The sequence below is a fragment of the Rhinopithecus bieti genome, unplaced genomic scaffold (genome assembly GCF_001698545.2).
Source record: "Rhinopithecus bieti isolate Rb0 unplaced genomic scaffold, ASM169854v2 scaffold_1017, whole genome shotgun sequence".
Lineage (NCBI taxonomy): Eukaryota > Metazoa > Chordata > Mammalia > Primates > Cercopithecidae > Rhinopithecus > Rhinopithecus bieti.
Genome location: NW_016803657.1, coordinates 3,835,650 through 3,847,275, shown reverse-complemented (window position 1 = coordinate 3,847,275; position 11,626 = coordinate 3,835,650). Strand labels below are relative to the sequence as shown.

At 55.5% G+C, this 11,626-nt stretch overlaps 1 protein-coding gene across 7 annotated transcripts in view; it reads left to right on the top strand.

Moving 5' to 3' along the window:
• Window positions 1-11,626, top strand: part of MAD1L1 (mitotic arrest deficient 1 like 1) — a 425,376-nt gene that overhangs the window by 85,634 nt on the left and 328,116 nt on the right. For all 7 annotated transcript variants that reach the window (XM_017894422.1, XM_017894431.1, XM_017894439.1 and 4 more), the window contains one exon: window positions 5,267-5,353. In XM_017894422.1, coding sequence (XP_017749911.1) covers window positions 5,267-5,353 — 87 coding nt within the window. The remainder of the gene's footprint in view (window positions 1-5,266; window positions 5,354-11,626) is intronic.

Genomic DNA, 11,626 nt, shown 5'->3' with positions numbered 1-11,626 from the left:
CTTCCTTCCTCCCCTTTTCCCTTCCTCCCTTACTCCCTTCCTTCCTCCCTCCCTCCCTCCCTCCCTTCCTTCCTTTTCTTTCTTTTCTTTCTTTCTTTCAACGGAGTCTTGCTTTGTTGCCAGGCTGGAGTGCAGTGGTATGATCTTGGCTCACTGCAATCTCTGACTCCCTGGTTCAAGCAATTCTCCTGCCTCAGCCTCCTGAGTAACTGGGATTACAGGCATGTGCCACCATGCCCAGCTAATTTTGTATTTTAGTAGAGATGGGATTTCACCATGTTGGCCAGGCTGGTCTCGAACTCCTGACCTCAGGTGATCCGCCCTCCTCGGCCTCCCAGAGTGCTGGGATTACAGGCGTGAGCCACCACGCCCATCCCAGCTCTTGTTGTTTCTTTTGGTCGGATGGCATTCCATTGTGTGCACATCCCCATTTCTTTATCCATTCCTCTGTCACTGGGCACAGGTTAATTCCGCATCGTTGCGGTCTTTGCTGCGATACACATGGGAGTGCAGGTGTCTTTTTGATACAGTGATTTCCTTTGAGTAAATACCCCGTCGTGGGATTGCTGGATCATAGGGTGTCGTTCTGTTTTCAGCTTTTTGAGAAATCTCCATTCTGGGTTCCATAGTGGTGGTACTAATTTACATTCCCTCCAACAGCAGCTGAGAGTTCCCGTTCCTCTGCATCCTCACCAGCATCTGTGTGTGTGTTTGGTCTTTTTCATAGCCATTTGAAGCTGGGGTAAGGGGGTGTCTCATTGTGGTTTTGATTTTCATTTCCCCGACGGTTAGTGATGTTGAGCGTTTTTTCATATACCTGTTGGCCATTTGCATGTCGTCCTTTGAGACATGTGTGCTTTGCCTACTTTTTCATGGGATTATTTACGTTTTTCAATTGTTGTTATTTGAGTTCCTTTTGAGTTGTATTTTGGATGTTAGTCCCTTACTGGCTGAACAGTTGACAGATATTTTCCCGCATTCAGGAGGCTGTCTCTTCACTCTCTTGTTTTCTTGGATGGGCAGAAGCTTATTACTTTGATATAGTCCCGTTTGTCTATTTTTGTTTTTGTTGCCTGTGCTTTTGAGATCTTAGCTGTAAAATCTTTGCCTAGACCAATGTCCTGAAGTGTTTTCCTTGTTTTCTTTAGTATTTTTATATTTTCGGGTCTGAGGTTTCAGCCTGTAATCGATCTCCAGTTGGTGTTTGTATATGGGGAGCACATTTTCTTTTGATTGACACTGCTGAACCAAGGGTATACTTTTAACGTGTTCGTTGATGACTGTACTTGAAGCGTGTTCTCCTCATGTCCACGGCGACATCCAGACACCGCCTCCAGGGTGCATGTCCTCTCCTGGCCTCGCAATGCCAGTGTGAAAATGGGCTTGGATTGCATACCCTTAAAACATCCTCCCTGTCCCTTCCACATCCATCAAGTTAATGGTGTAGGGGTTGTCAGGTAATAGTGCACTATGCCTGTGCCCTAGGGTTTTGGAAATGAGCCTTAGGAAGCCCAGCCAAGCAGGTAGGGGGTTCAGCCTGGAGGGGTCAGGGCTGGGGCTGAGACCCAGGTTTTCTCCCGCCGGTCCATCTCCTTTTCCTTTAAGGATTTCCTGGCCTTCCCCCTGTCTCTGCAAGTAGAGTAGACCGGTCCCGTGTGACGTTCTTGAACGCTGTCATCGAGCTCACTGTGCTTGTGCTTTTGAGTGGAAGCTAAACCCTGGTCATGAGCGAGAATGGCCAGACAGGGCTCACGAGGCTTGCTTTAGCCAAAGTAGTGACTGCGGGTTTTTCAGCACAAGAGGCTGTGAAGGGAGGAATTCCTCCTGGTGCCCCTGTGCTCTCCAGCAGCTTCTGCCCGTGGGAGGTGTTGGGCACGCCACCGCTGTGGTTGGAGGGCTCTGGAATAGCAAGCCCTGCAGCTTCAGTCCTCCCTGTGATAGGGGCCTGGTCGCATGGGGACTGAGAGGCGGCACCAGAGATCTGGGGGCCTAGGGATGTGGCCAGCAAATATCCAGGCTGAGAGCCCATCACGTGTCAGTGCTCCTGAGGGCTGGGGTCTATGTGGGACCATCCGCCCGAGGCGCCAGCCTTCTGCCTCAGGGCAAGCCGAGCTCTCTGTTCCTGCCTGGGGCAGGACCAGCCCTGGGACACACCCCCTCAGGCAGGAGGAGCCACCCGGAAGCAGCCTCCTGTGGAGTCTGTGGGAATGTGGAGCCAGCCTGCTCGCTGGGTGATGGAGATGGATGCCTGCGGGCTTCAGAGTACTCAGGTTTCTGATGTGGCCCATCAATGCCAGAATGAGGCGTTGACTCCAATGACATGAGACAGAGGCCTTCCTGGGTGTCATCGGAGACTGCCTAGTGCGCTGTCTGTGGGAGCCCAGCACTTCAGAAGAGGGCTGTGTCACTCTCACTTTCCAGTTTGTTTGAACCCGTCCCATTTCTGCCTCATTGCTAAATGGTTGTATTTATCATGGTCTTGGCGTCACTGGGAATTGCAGAGCGTGGTTAGCAGAGCCTGGTCCTCCGAGATCTTACCCCAGCTCCCAGCTTTGCTGAGTGGGTTCGTGCTTTGGGGCAAGAAGCTTGTTTCTAAATTGGTGTCAGATGCTCCCGACTCTGCCTCCTACTCTGTAGGCTGCAGGGAGGCTTCCCCACAGAGGGAGATAGCAGGCAGTGTGCCCTCTGGTGAGAGAGAGCCATCCCAGCTGGGAGAACCCTGGGGCCTGGTACTGCCTGACAGATGCCTCTCCACTGGCCTCCTGCTGTTTCAGGTCCGGTGATGGGGCCCTGAGGGGTGTGAGACGGGTGGTCTTGGCTGTGTAGGCGGAGCCTGTAGCCTGCCGCCTGTGACCACCCTACCTGCTGCTGGTTCTGGGCACAGGGGCTGGGAGGCGCCATTGCAGATGTGTACATACACGATTTTTATTTATTTGTAAATAAATTCTTCCCACTGAGTTAGTGAAAATTTACAGGCCCTTTGACTAATGCAAAACAACTTAAATATCTCATTCAAATGTTTCAGAAAAAGTATCTCTTGGCTTGGAAAGGTTTCCTTACTTTTGTGCTGATATTTTTAACTCCCTGAGGTTGGAAGCTTTGGGAAACTCTGGAGAGAATGGTAACGGCGTTCAAGGCTAGCTCCACCTTTCATCTCCCTCATAGAGTTCAGTTTCTCTTCCAAGACCTTTCAGTCATAAATGGTTTTTCCACGGAGCTGCTTTCTAACCCCGGTTTACCTGTGTGAGGACAGATGGGGTCTCCCTGGTGCCAGCTACTCCTGCACCCATTGCTATCCCCTCTAGACGCCCAACAAGGGGCCTGTTCCTTGGGTGGGCGGAGGAGACCTCTCTGAGGGGACCTGGAAGGGAGAAGGCCGTGGTGTACTCTGTGTGAAGAGGCTGTGGTCAGAGGGAGGGCTTATGACTGTCCTTGGGTGCGTGTGAGGGCTCGGGGCCCGGGCCAGGCTGCAGGACATCTGCTCACAGGCTCTTGGTAGCTTCGTTCCAGAGACGGAAGATGCCCCAGAAACACAAAACTAATGCTGAGCAAGGCGGGCTCCAGCCGTCCTCCATGCCCTGCCAAACAGGCATAGGATGGCGAGGGGTGTGGGGGTGGCCAGAGGCTTTATAAGGAAGTGGCTCTTCCTCTGTGTTTGGAGGAGGAGCTGGATGCTGGAAGACCAGGGGAGGGGCTGTGTGAGCACTGGATGAGCTGATACAGGGTTTTGGGGCCCCATGGGCAGGGTACTCAAGTGACAGGAAAGGTCAGTGGCTGTCTCAGGGCAGAGGGCCGGGTCCAGCGCGTGAGATTTGCAGCGTGCGCGTTTTAGTCAACAGGATGGCTTCTATTGGGGTCCATGGTTGCAGTGTGCCTCTACGTGGCCGTGGCTGACTCGCAGAGAGGAGTTCCCTGGCAAGCTGCTGGGAGGGTGTGCCCAGGATCCACCCGAGGCTGCTCTGGGGGCCTGGCTGACAGAGTGACTGGGACTTCTCCTTCCAGGGGTGCAGGTAGCCTCCTTGGCCAATGTTGGGGTCCCCGTTGCTCATTCAGTGGTGCGGTACCAGCTCCCTGAGTGGGGCTGGGCGGGGCTGTCACAGCATTGCCCGGCACCTGCTTTCTATGTGGACCTACGCTTGGTCCATGACAGGTGAAGAAAAGAACGAGGACGGGGCCTTGAGCCCAGGCTCACATGCCACTTGCTCAGTCTAGCCAGGGAGCCTTGGCTTTGTGCCCCAGGTTGTGAGGCTGGGAGTGCTCATACACAGCTGGCGTAACTGCGTGCCCTGCTCAGATCCTTGCTGCGTCCTCTGGAGTCCCCGCGCTGAGTTAGAAGACGTGGCTCAGGCCGCTGCTCATCATCACGGTGCACGTTGAACTTTGAAGTGGCTGTTTCACGTTGGAATCTGAGTTTCCTCATTTAAAAAATGGAAACGGTGAACAACAGGGTTCCTCGGGCATTCGCTGAGACAATCTGCAATCGTTCTGGAACGTAGAAAGCATGACACCTGGGGATCGCTGATTTTACTCTTGTTATTGTGTGTGGGTCTTCTGGAGAGGTGAGGAAAGGAACCTAAAACTCTAAAACTCGCTGGGCAACTCCTCTGTGCCAGGTGCCTGGTGGGTGCTTTTTTTTTTTTTTTTTTTTTTTTTTTTTTTTTTTTTTTTTTTTTTGAGACGGAGTCTCGGCTCTGTCGCCCAGGCTGGAGTGCAGTGGCCGGATCTCAGCTCACTGCAAGCTCTGCCTCCCGGGTTCACGCCATTCTCCTGCCTCAGCCTCCCGAGTAGCTGGGGCAACAGGCGCCCGCCACCTCGCCCGGCTAGTTTTTTGTATTTTTTAGTAGAGACGGGGTTTCACCGTGTTAGCCAGGATGGTCTCGATCTCCTGACCTCGTGATCCGCCCGTCTCGGCCTCCCAAAGTGCTGGAATTATAGGCTTGAGCCATCGCGCCCGGCCGGTGGGTGCTTTTTAAACATGATTTCATTTCCTCTGAAGAGTGACACTGTTAGGTAGTGTCTCTGTTTCTACAGGTGAAATAAAATCAGGGCTTATTAAGGCCGTCTCCCCGGCATTGCATAGGGTGGGGGCTGTGGCTGACCCCGTCGTAGTGCATGCGTGCTGCTCTGGACCCAGGTCCGCAGAGTCCACACATCCTGGATCCCAGAGCAGCAGCTACAGAGGTTCATTTTGGCCTTGTTTGGTGTGCAGAATCAGCTTTACTTCTGGGGGACAGCTGGAACTGAGTGTGCCTTCTTTATCCTGCAGGACTCCAGAAGACCTTTCGAGATTCGTGGTTGAGCTGCAGCAGAGGGAGCTTGCCTTGAAGGACAAGAACAGCGCTGTCACCAGCAGGTAGACCCGGCCGCCCAGGGCGCTTGTGGGATGCGTTTGCTTTGGAGAGCTGGGGCGAGTGAGAGTGTGTGCCCCCTGGCTCTCGGGGCACGGCGGTGCTTCACCGTGTGGGTGGCCCTGGTCTGGGGTGGGAAAGAGGCAGCAGGGATTTGAGGGAAGGATTTGCCCCATGTTTCCGCCATGTGCTGTGAGCCTCAGCTGAAGCACCACTGTCCGTCATTCTGACAACGTGCTAAACTGCCATGGGGTCTGGGGGTTGGCCTCCTGTTGTGGGGTCCCTCCTTGGATCAGGAGGGATCTCGTCTTCCCAGCAGGGTGGGGCCTCATGTGGTCTTGGGAACCAGCCCGTCCGTCACTAACGGGCCCACCCTGAGTCTTCACGTCAGCGTGAATGCAGGTGTGATTGGAAGCGGCTATGAATAGCAAGAGACATGCCCGTCACTCAGGAAATCCCAGGGGCTTCAGGGAACCTGGGATGACAATCAGATATGTGTTTCTTCTTATCCCACACCCCGGCTCTTCTCTGGTTTCACTTGTGGCTGTGAGGGGCCATACCTCTGAGATCACACACACGGGCAGAAAGGAGAGGCCTCCTTCTTGGATCTTTTCTGCACAAGGAAGCCTTTCCTAGGACCCCCACTGCCAGCAAGTGCCCCTTATGCCTCCTTGGCTAAAAAGGGGTCTTATGCCTTCCCCTGACCAGAAGATGGAGTTACCATGAGGGACTGAGCCCTGTCCGGTGGAACCCATGGGGCTGGTGGGCAGTGGGGCGGAGGGAAGGGCTGTGCAACGGGGCCGCAGGGGAGCTCTGTGCCCTGCACGGCTCGCCAGGCCGTGGGTCTGTGTGGAGGGCCTGAAGCCCACCTGTTTGCCATTGATGATCAAGCTCAGCCTCATCCTCCTGTAGAGAGAGTGTTTTAATAATTTATTAATAGCCAGAAGGAGGTTTCTTATTTTGGGGGCTGATGTCACTTTGAAAATTGGCGTTTCGAAGCATCTGGGTGTGTTGGACATAATCATATCAATTTACTGAAAAGCCTCAAATGATAAAGATTGCCTTTTGCTTTCAAAGCTACTGTCAGATGAAACAGGCATTAAAAGTGATTTGAAGTTAAAGTTTTCACATTTTTACCAGGCGATCCTCATCATTTTACTTTGGAAATGAAACAGAATGAACTATTAAAGGAAAGGAAACTTGTACTTTTCTCCCACCAAAGAGGGAGGTGCTTCCTGAAATTATTTGCCTTTACCAGCAGCAGCAGGCCCGTCTCTGTGTCCAGTACCACACGGAAGGGAACGTTCCCATCTGCTCGCTGTCTGTGCTGCCTTCGCTTGGTCACAGATGTGGATTGAGCCCATGGGGGAATTGGTTTGGGAATGGGGTCTCTGCCTCAGGGAGCAGCCTCTACAGTGGGCAGGCGGTCCTCACAATCCCAGCCTTGGCTGGCCTCTCAGGACCTGTGGGCTCCCTCTGAGAGCTGGAGCACCCGCCCTGGGGAAGGATGAATCTTGGGGCACCCCATGGAAGCGCTTGGTGCTCCATCCTCTTCTGTGAAATGGGGTCTTGGGGTTGAGACGAGGTCCCTAGTACTGCTCCGGTCTGGGAGGCCAAAGGGAGAAGCTGCCCTGAAATCCTGGGTTCTCACAGGCGTTTCCCAGCTGGGTTTCATGTGTGTGTCGGTGTGCCGGTCCTGGGTTCTCACAGGCGTTTCCCAGCTGGGCTTCATGTGTGTGTTGGTGTGCTGGCTTCCGTCCCTCCTGTGGCTTACTGCCCTGTGTGGGCTTCTTCAGCCGAGGTGCAGGCTCCAGATGGGGCTGGTCACACCCCTGCCACCTACTGCCAGGAGCGCGGGAGATGCTTCCCTGAGATGGGGCAGTGGAGAGGCGCGGGAGGCCTCTAGGCGTGAGGCTGGAGTTCCCGGTCCCTCTTGCCTGCAGGGCCTGGGGGGCGGCTGGTCTGCTCCTTGCTGGTCGTGTGACTTGGGCAGGCGCCTGGTCCTCTCTTCATCTCTGTGAACCGAAAGGTACTGGTAGTAACGACTGGGTTGCTGTCAGGTCTGAGCCTCCTGAGCCGCGCCTGGGCACTAACCGTCCCCGGGTCTCAGTGGTGCTGCTTGCTGGTGGGTGGACACTTCCTGACCCAGGCTTTCTGGGGCCTGGTGACTCCGAGTGCCTGGCTCTTTTGTGCACTTTCAAGGCCCAGGAAGGAGGCAGACCCTAGGACAGGCGGCGCTGGCGGTGGCCACTGAGGTGTGGATGAGTCCAGTCGTGGCCTCGGCGCTTGAGTTCTGGCCTGTCCGCTGGGCTGCTGCTCTCTTAGGTGGCGGGACACCATGTTCATCGTGGCCTGCCATGGCGGGGTCAGGGAGCCTTGCACGGTTGAACAGCTGAGCACATTTCTACAAGTTTCCTACAGGCAGTTGGACAGAAATTCAGATGAGCGTGAAGGAGGCGGCATGGCAGAAGGTGTGAGGCCGCGGTGGCCCAGATCCCCGAGGGCTTTGCCAGGCGGGCCTCAGTTTAAAGTCACTTTTGTTTGTTTCTCATTGAACGTAGCTTGTAGTCACTGAAGAAAGAGCCCTGGTCCAGCTGAGGTCACGGGTCATGAGGGCAGCTTCTGGACATTTTCCCTTGTCTGTGCAGACCAGTGGGCATGTGCTCGTGGCAACACGTGCTCTCCTCTGCAGTTTGTACCAAGTTGGCCGTGTCCGTCTTTCCTTGGTAGTGAACGCTGTTTTTGCCATGTGAGGAGCTTCTCAGGGTGCGGCTCTGCTGCCCTGTTCCTCGCTAGCCCATTGCCCGGTGCTCCCTCTCCGGGGCAGTGCCCTGTTCCTCGCTGCCCAGTGCCCGGTGCTCCCTCTCCGGGGCAGTGCCCTGTTCCTCGCTGCCCAGTGCCCGGTGCTCCCTCTCCGGGGCAGTGCTGCTGTGACGGTGCCGCTGGTGTGGCTCGTGTGGCAGCATCTTGGAATGCTGGTGCCTCAGGCCGAGCTTCTGAAGTGACGGCTGGGTCAGTCCTGTGCCTGTTTTCAGGAGCTTGGCTTTTAGAAGATGAATGTTGTCTATCAGCCAGCGTAGCGTGCCTGTGAGCGGCCTGCATCGTGCAGTCTTGTCTCACTTCCTGGGTGTTGTGTAACCTCCTCCTCTGCTGATCTGATGTGCGGAACAGAGCGCCCTTCCCGCAGTCGCTGTCTTGGTGACTCGGTGTTCCTTTCACCAGTGTGACACACGTCCACATCCGTGAAGCCAGAAGCCAGCAGGTACCTCGGCAGGTCCTGTGGGTTGGGCTTCTCTGCGGAGTTCCTGCCGTTGCTGCCTTTGTTTAAGTTTGCATCAGTTTCTCTCCATAGTTACTGCAGTAGCATTCCAGCCTGTTTCAGGGAGGAGCCCGGACTCTCCCACCCAGAAGAGTTCCGAGGCAGGGAAGGCAGCCAAGGGAGGGTCTGATGGGAACTTGCGGTGAAAGCCAGGGCAGGAAACAGATCATCCGACAGTGAGCAGATGCCGAGTCGGAAGCCATCACCTGCCTCGTTTGAGGAAGATAAAATGACAGCATATCTCGGAGTTAGCTACTGGGCCACCAACCAGCCTGGAGCAAGAAGGAATTTTCCTAGCATCAAGCTATGGTGTTGACCCCTTTTACTGGTGAAGCACAGTTCCAAACACTGCTGTGAGCTAGACTGAACTTTCTTTCTGAATGTTTCTGCACTCTTAGGACTGGAGGCCAGAAGCCCCGTGGTGGCACCTGTGCTGCAACGTGGTCTTGAGGCTGGAGTTTGTAGAGGCAAGAAGCTTCTGGAACTCTCAGCGTAGGACTTTGCTTTCCAGGGTTGCGAGGAGTCTGCTTGTTAGCTTTATGCGAGTTTGCTCAGGTGCTGCGCTGAAATTCCTGTCTCACAACAGAGAGCGTGTCTGTGGGACTGCTTGAGGATTCAGCGGGATGACGTTGATAACGCGCCTGGTGCAGCAGCTCTCAGCAGTCCCCGGGACATGGTGCTGTGGCGAAGGGTCCGGGGCTGGCTGTGGAGCCGGGGGCAAGCAGGGCTCTCAGTGGACAGCGGGGCAGCTTACAGGGCACTGGCTATAAGGCGCTCTAGGAGGGCAGGGTACTTGAGTGCATTTTGGCCTGGGAGTTGGGTCAGAACCACCAAACCTTGCCTCCTGTGTGTTTTTCCCTTCCTTTAGCCGTGGACAGATGGGGCGTCATCGGTCACCGGTGTGAACAGAGCCTGTCAGAGCTCCTGGTCCTCTTTACCTTGGGGCAGGAGTTTCAAGGCAGTGCAGGGGAGCCTGGCCCGGTTTGCACTTGAGCCTCAGTTTTAGCTCTTTGAATCTGTGAATGCACCTCCTGGTTGTGGGACTGAGGACAGGGCACGCAGTTCAGAATCAGTGGGTAGGTCTGGTGTACCCTCTGCTCACGCTTCACACGGGGTGCCCCGGGGCTGTCTTGTAGCCTCCCTTGCCTTTCCAGGCCCTCTTAGTCTTCTTGGCCTTTAGGGACCCAGACACCCTGCTACCTGGCGTCCCCAGCTCTGCCATCCCCAGCTCTGCCATGGGTAGAGCCGGGACAGGAGGCTGCAGTCCTTTGTGGCCCAGCCCGTGACCGTGCTGTCATCGTTCAGATCTGCAGTGGAACAGAGGGCTGACGTGCTCTGAGGGCTCTTGAAGAACAGGACTGGGAAGTTCTGGCAGGGATGTGTGGGGCCGTGCTCTTGGCAGTTTCTCTGCTGTGCTGGAAATAAGGCCATGCTTTGGAGAGGGCTGGTGGCGGGAGCGGGGCCTCTCAGGACCCTGTGAGGGCTCCAGAGTTCAGGTTTCTCATCTGTAATGGTGATGATGAATGACAATGGGGATGATGAGAGCAGTCAGTGTTTATCCCACATCTGCCCTCACCATGCGCTGTGCTGTGCTTCACGTGCAGCGTCTCACTTGAGCCTCACAGGCGCTCCCAGCTAGAAGCTCTTATGATTCCCTCTTTTGTAGGGGAGGAACTTGAGTCCCGGGTTAAACAGCTGGGAGGTGGTGAAAGCAGGACGTGCGTCCAGGCCCGTGGGTCTCCAGAACTCTGTGGGATGTGTTTGCAGGTGGATCCTGGGTCCATGCGGGACGCGTTGTGAGGCTGCCGCCTCGGCCTTTGGCCTTGCTTCTCTGCCTCAGCAGAGACCCTGGGCCATGGATCCTGCCTGGTGTTGTTTTGCCTGTTTGAAGCCTCAGGTATCCTCCTCAATGCTGACTTAAGGTAGAGCTGGCTGAGAGGTCCACAGAGGGGAGCCCTGAGGGGTGTGGATGCAGATGGAGCTCTCGTGTTGGGTCTGCCCCGGCCTTCCCTGCTGGTGCCCTGCGAACATCGGCTTTCCCAGCAGTGCACTCCAGCCCGGGCTCTGATCGCCGCAGTTTGGCAGTTTGTTTTGAAGATCCCACTTTGCTGCCTCCAGGCAGAAGAGCCCTTGGCCTGAAACCACCAGGCTGGCATGTCCTGGAGCACCTGGCTGCGTGGTGCTTCCGGGTGCCTGGGCCTGGCCTGTTTCATCTGCTGCTGCCATCAGGGGCCTGGGCAGCGTCAGGAGGAGGCAGGCCCTTGTCAAGCAGAAGGGACTTGAGAGGCATTGGGTGTGATGAGTGGGTATCACCGTGTTTTCTGTCACAGACGGTACTTTTCTGAGCCTCTTCCTGCCTCAGGTTTCTGTCGCCTCCCAAGAGTGAGTGAAGATCAGTTTACTAGTTATAAGTCTTTCCTGCTGTTGGTCCCAGGCGAGGCCGTCCTCTCAAGGATATAACAAGGCCATATCACCTTGTCACCTGGCATCTGAATTATGGTGCACTTGAGCCGTCCAGAGACCAGCAAGGTACATGAGATCCACGGTGGCTGGGCTGTTCCCCCCTTACACCTGAGGGGCCTCCCTCTGGAGAAGCCACTGCTGGTCCAGGCTCCAGGCCTGTATTTGCATCTGACTCTGCCAGGGGTGGCTCTCCGAGCGAGTCTTTCTGGTGATGGTGACTCCTGCCAGGGGTTTTGAGGCTCAGTGCAGTCGCCTGTGTGGAGCCTGGGGACAGTGCTGGCTCAGGGTGCGGGTTTTTAGCTAGTCCTTGTCGTCGCTGGCACCGTGTCTTGCTGTCACGTTTTGAGGTAACAGGGAAGTACAATTTCTGGGAGCCTAGGGCATAGCAGGGGTACGTTTTCCAGAGGGCTCCGTGGGGCAGGATGTCTCCTGTATGTGGCCAGTGGTGACGATCGAACGGGTTAGGCGGTGGGGGCATCTGGGAGGTCAAGGTGAT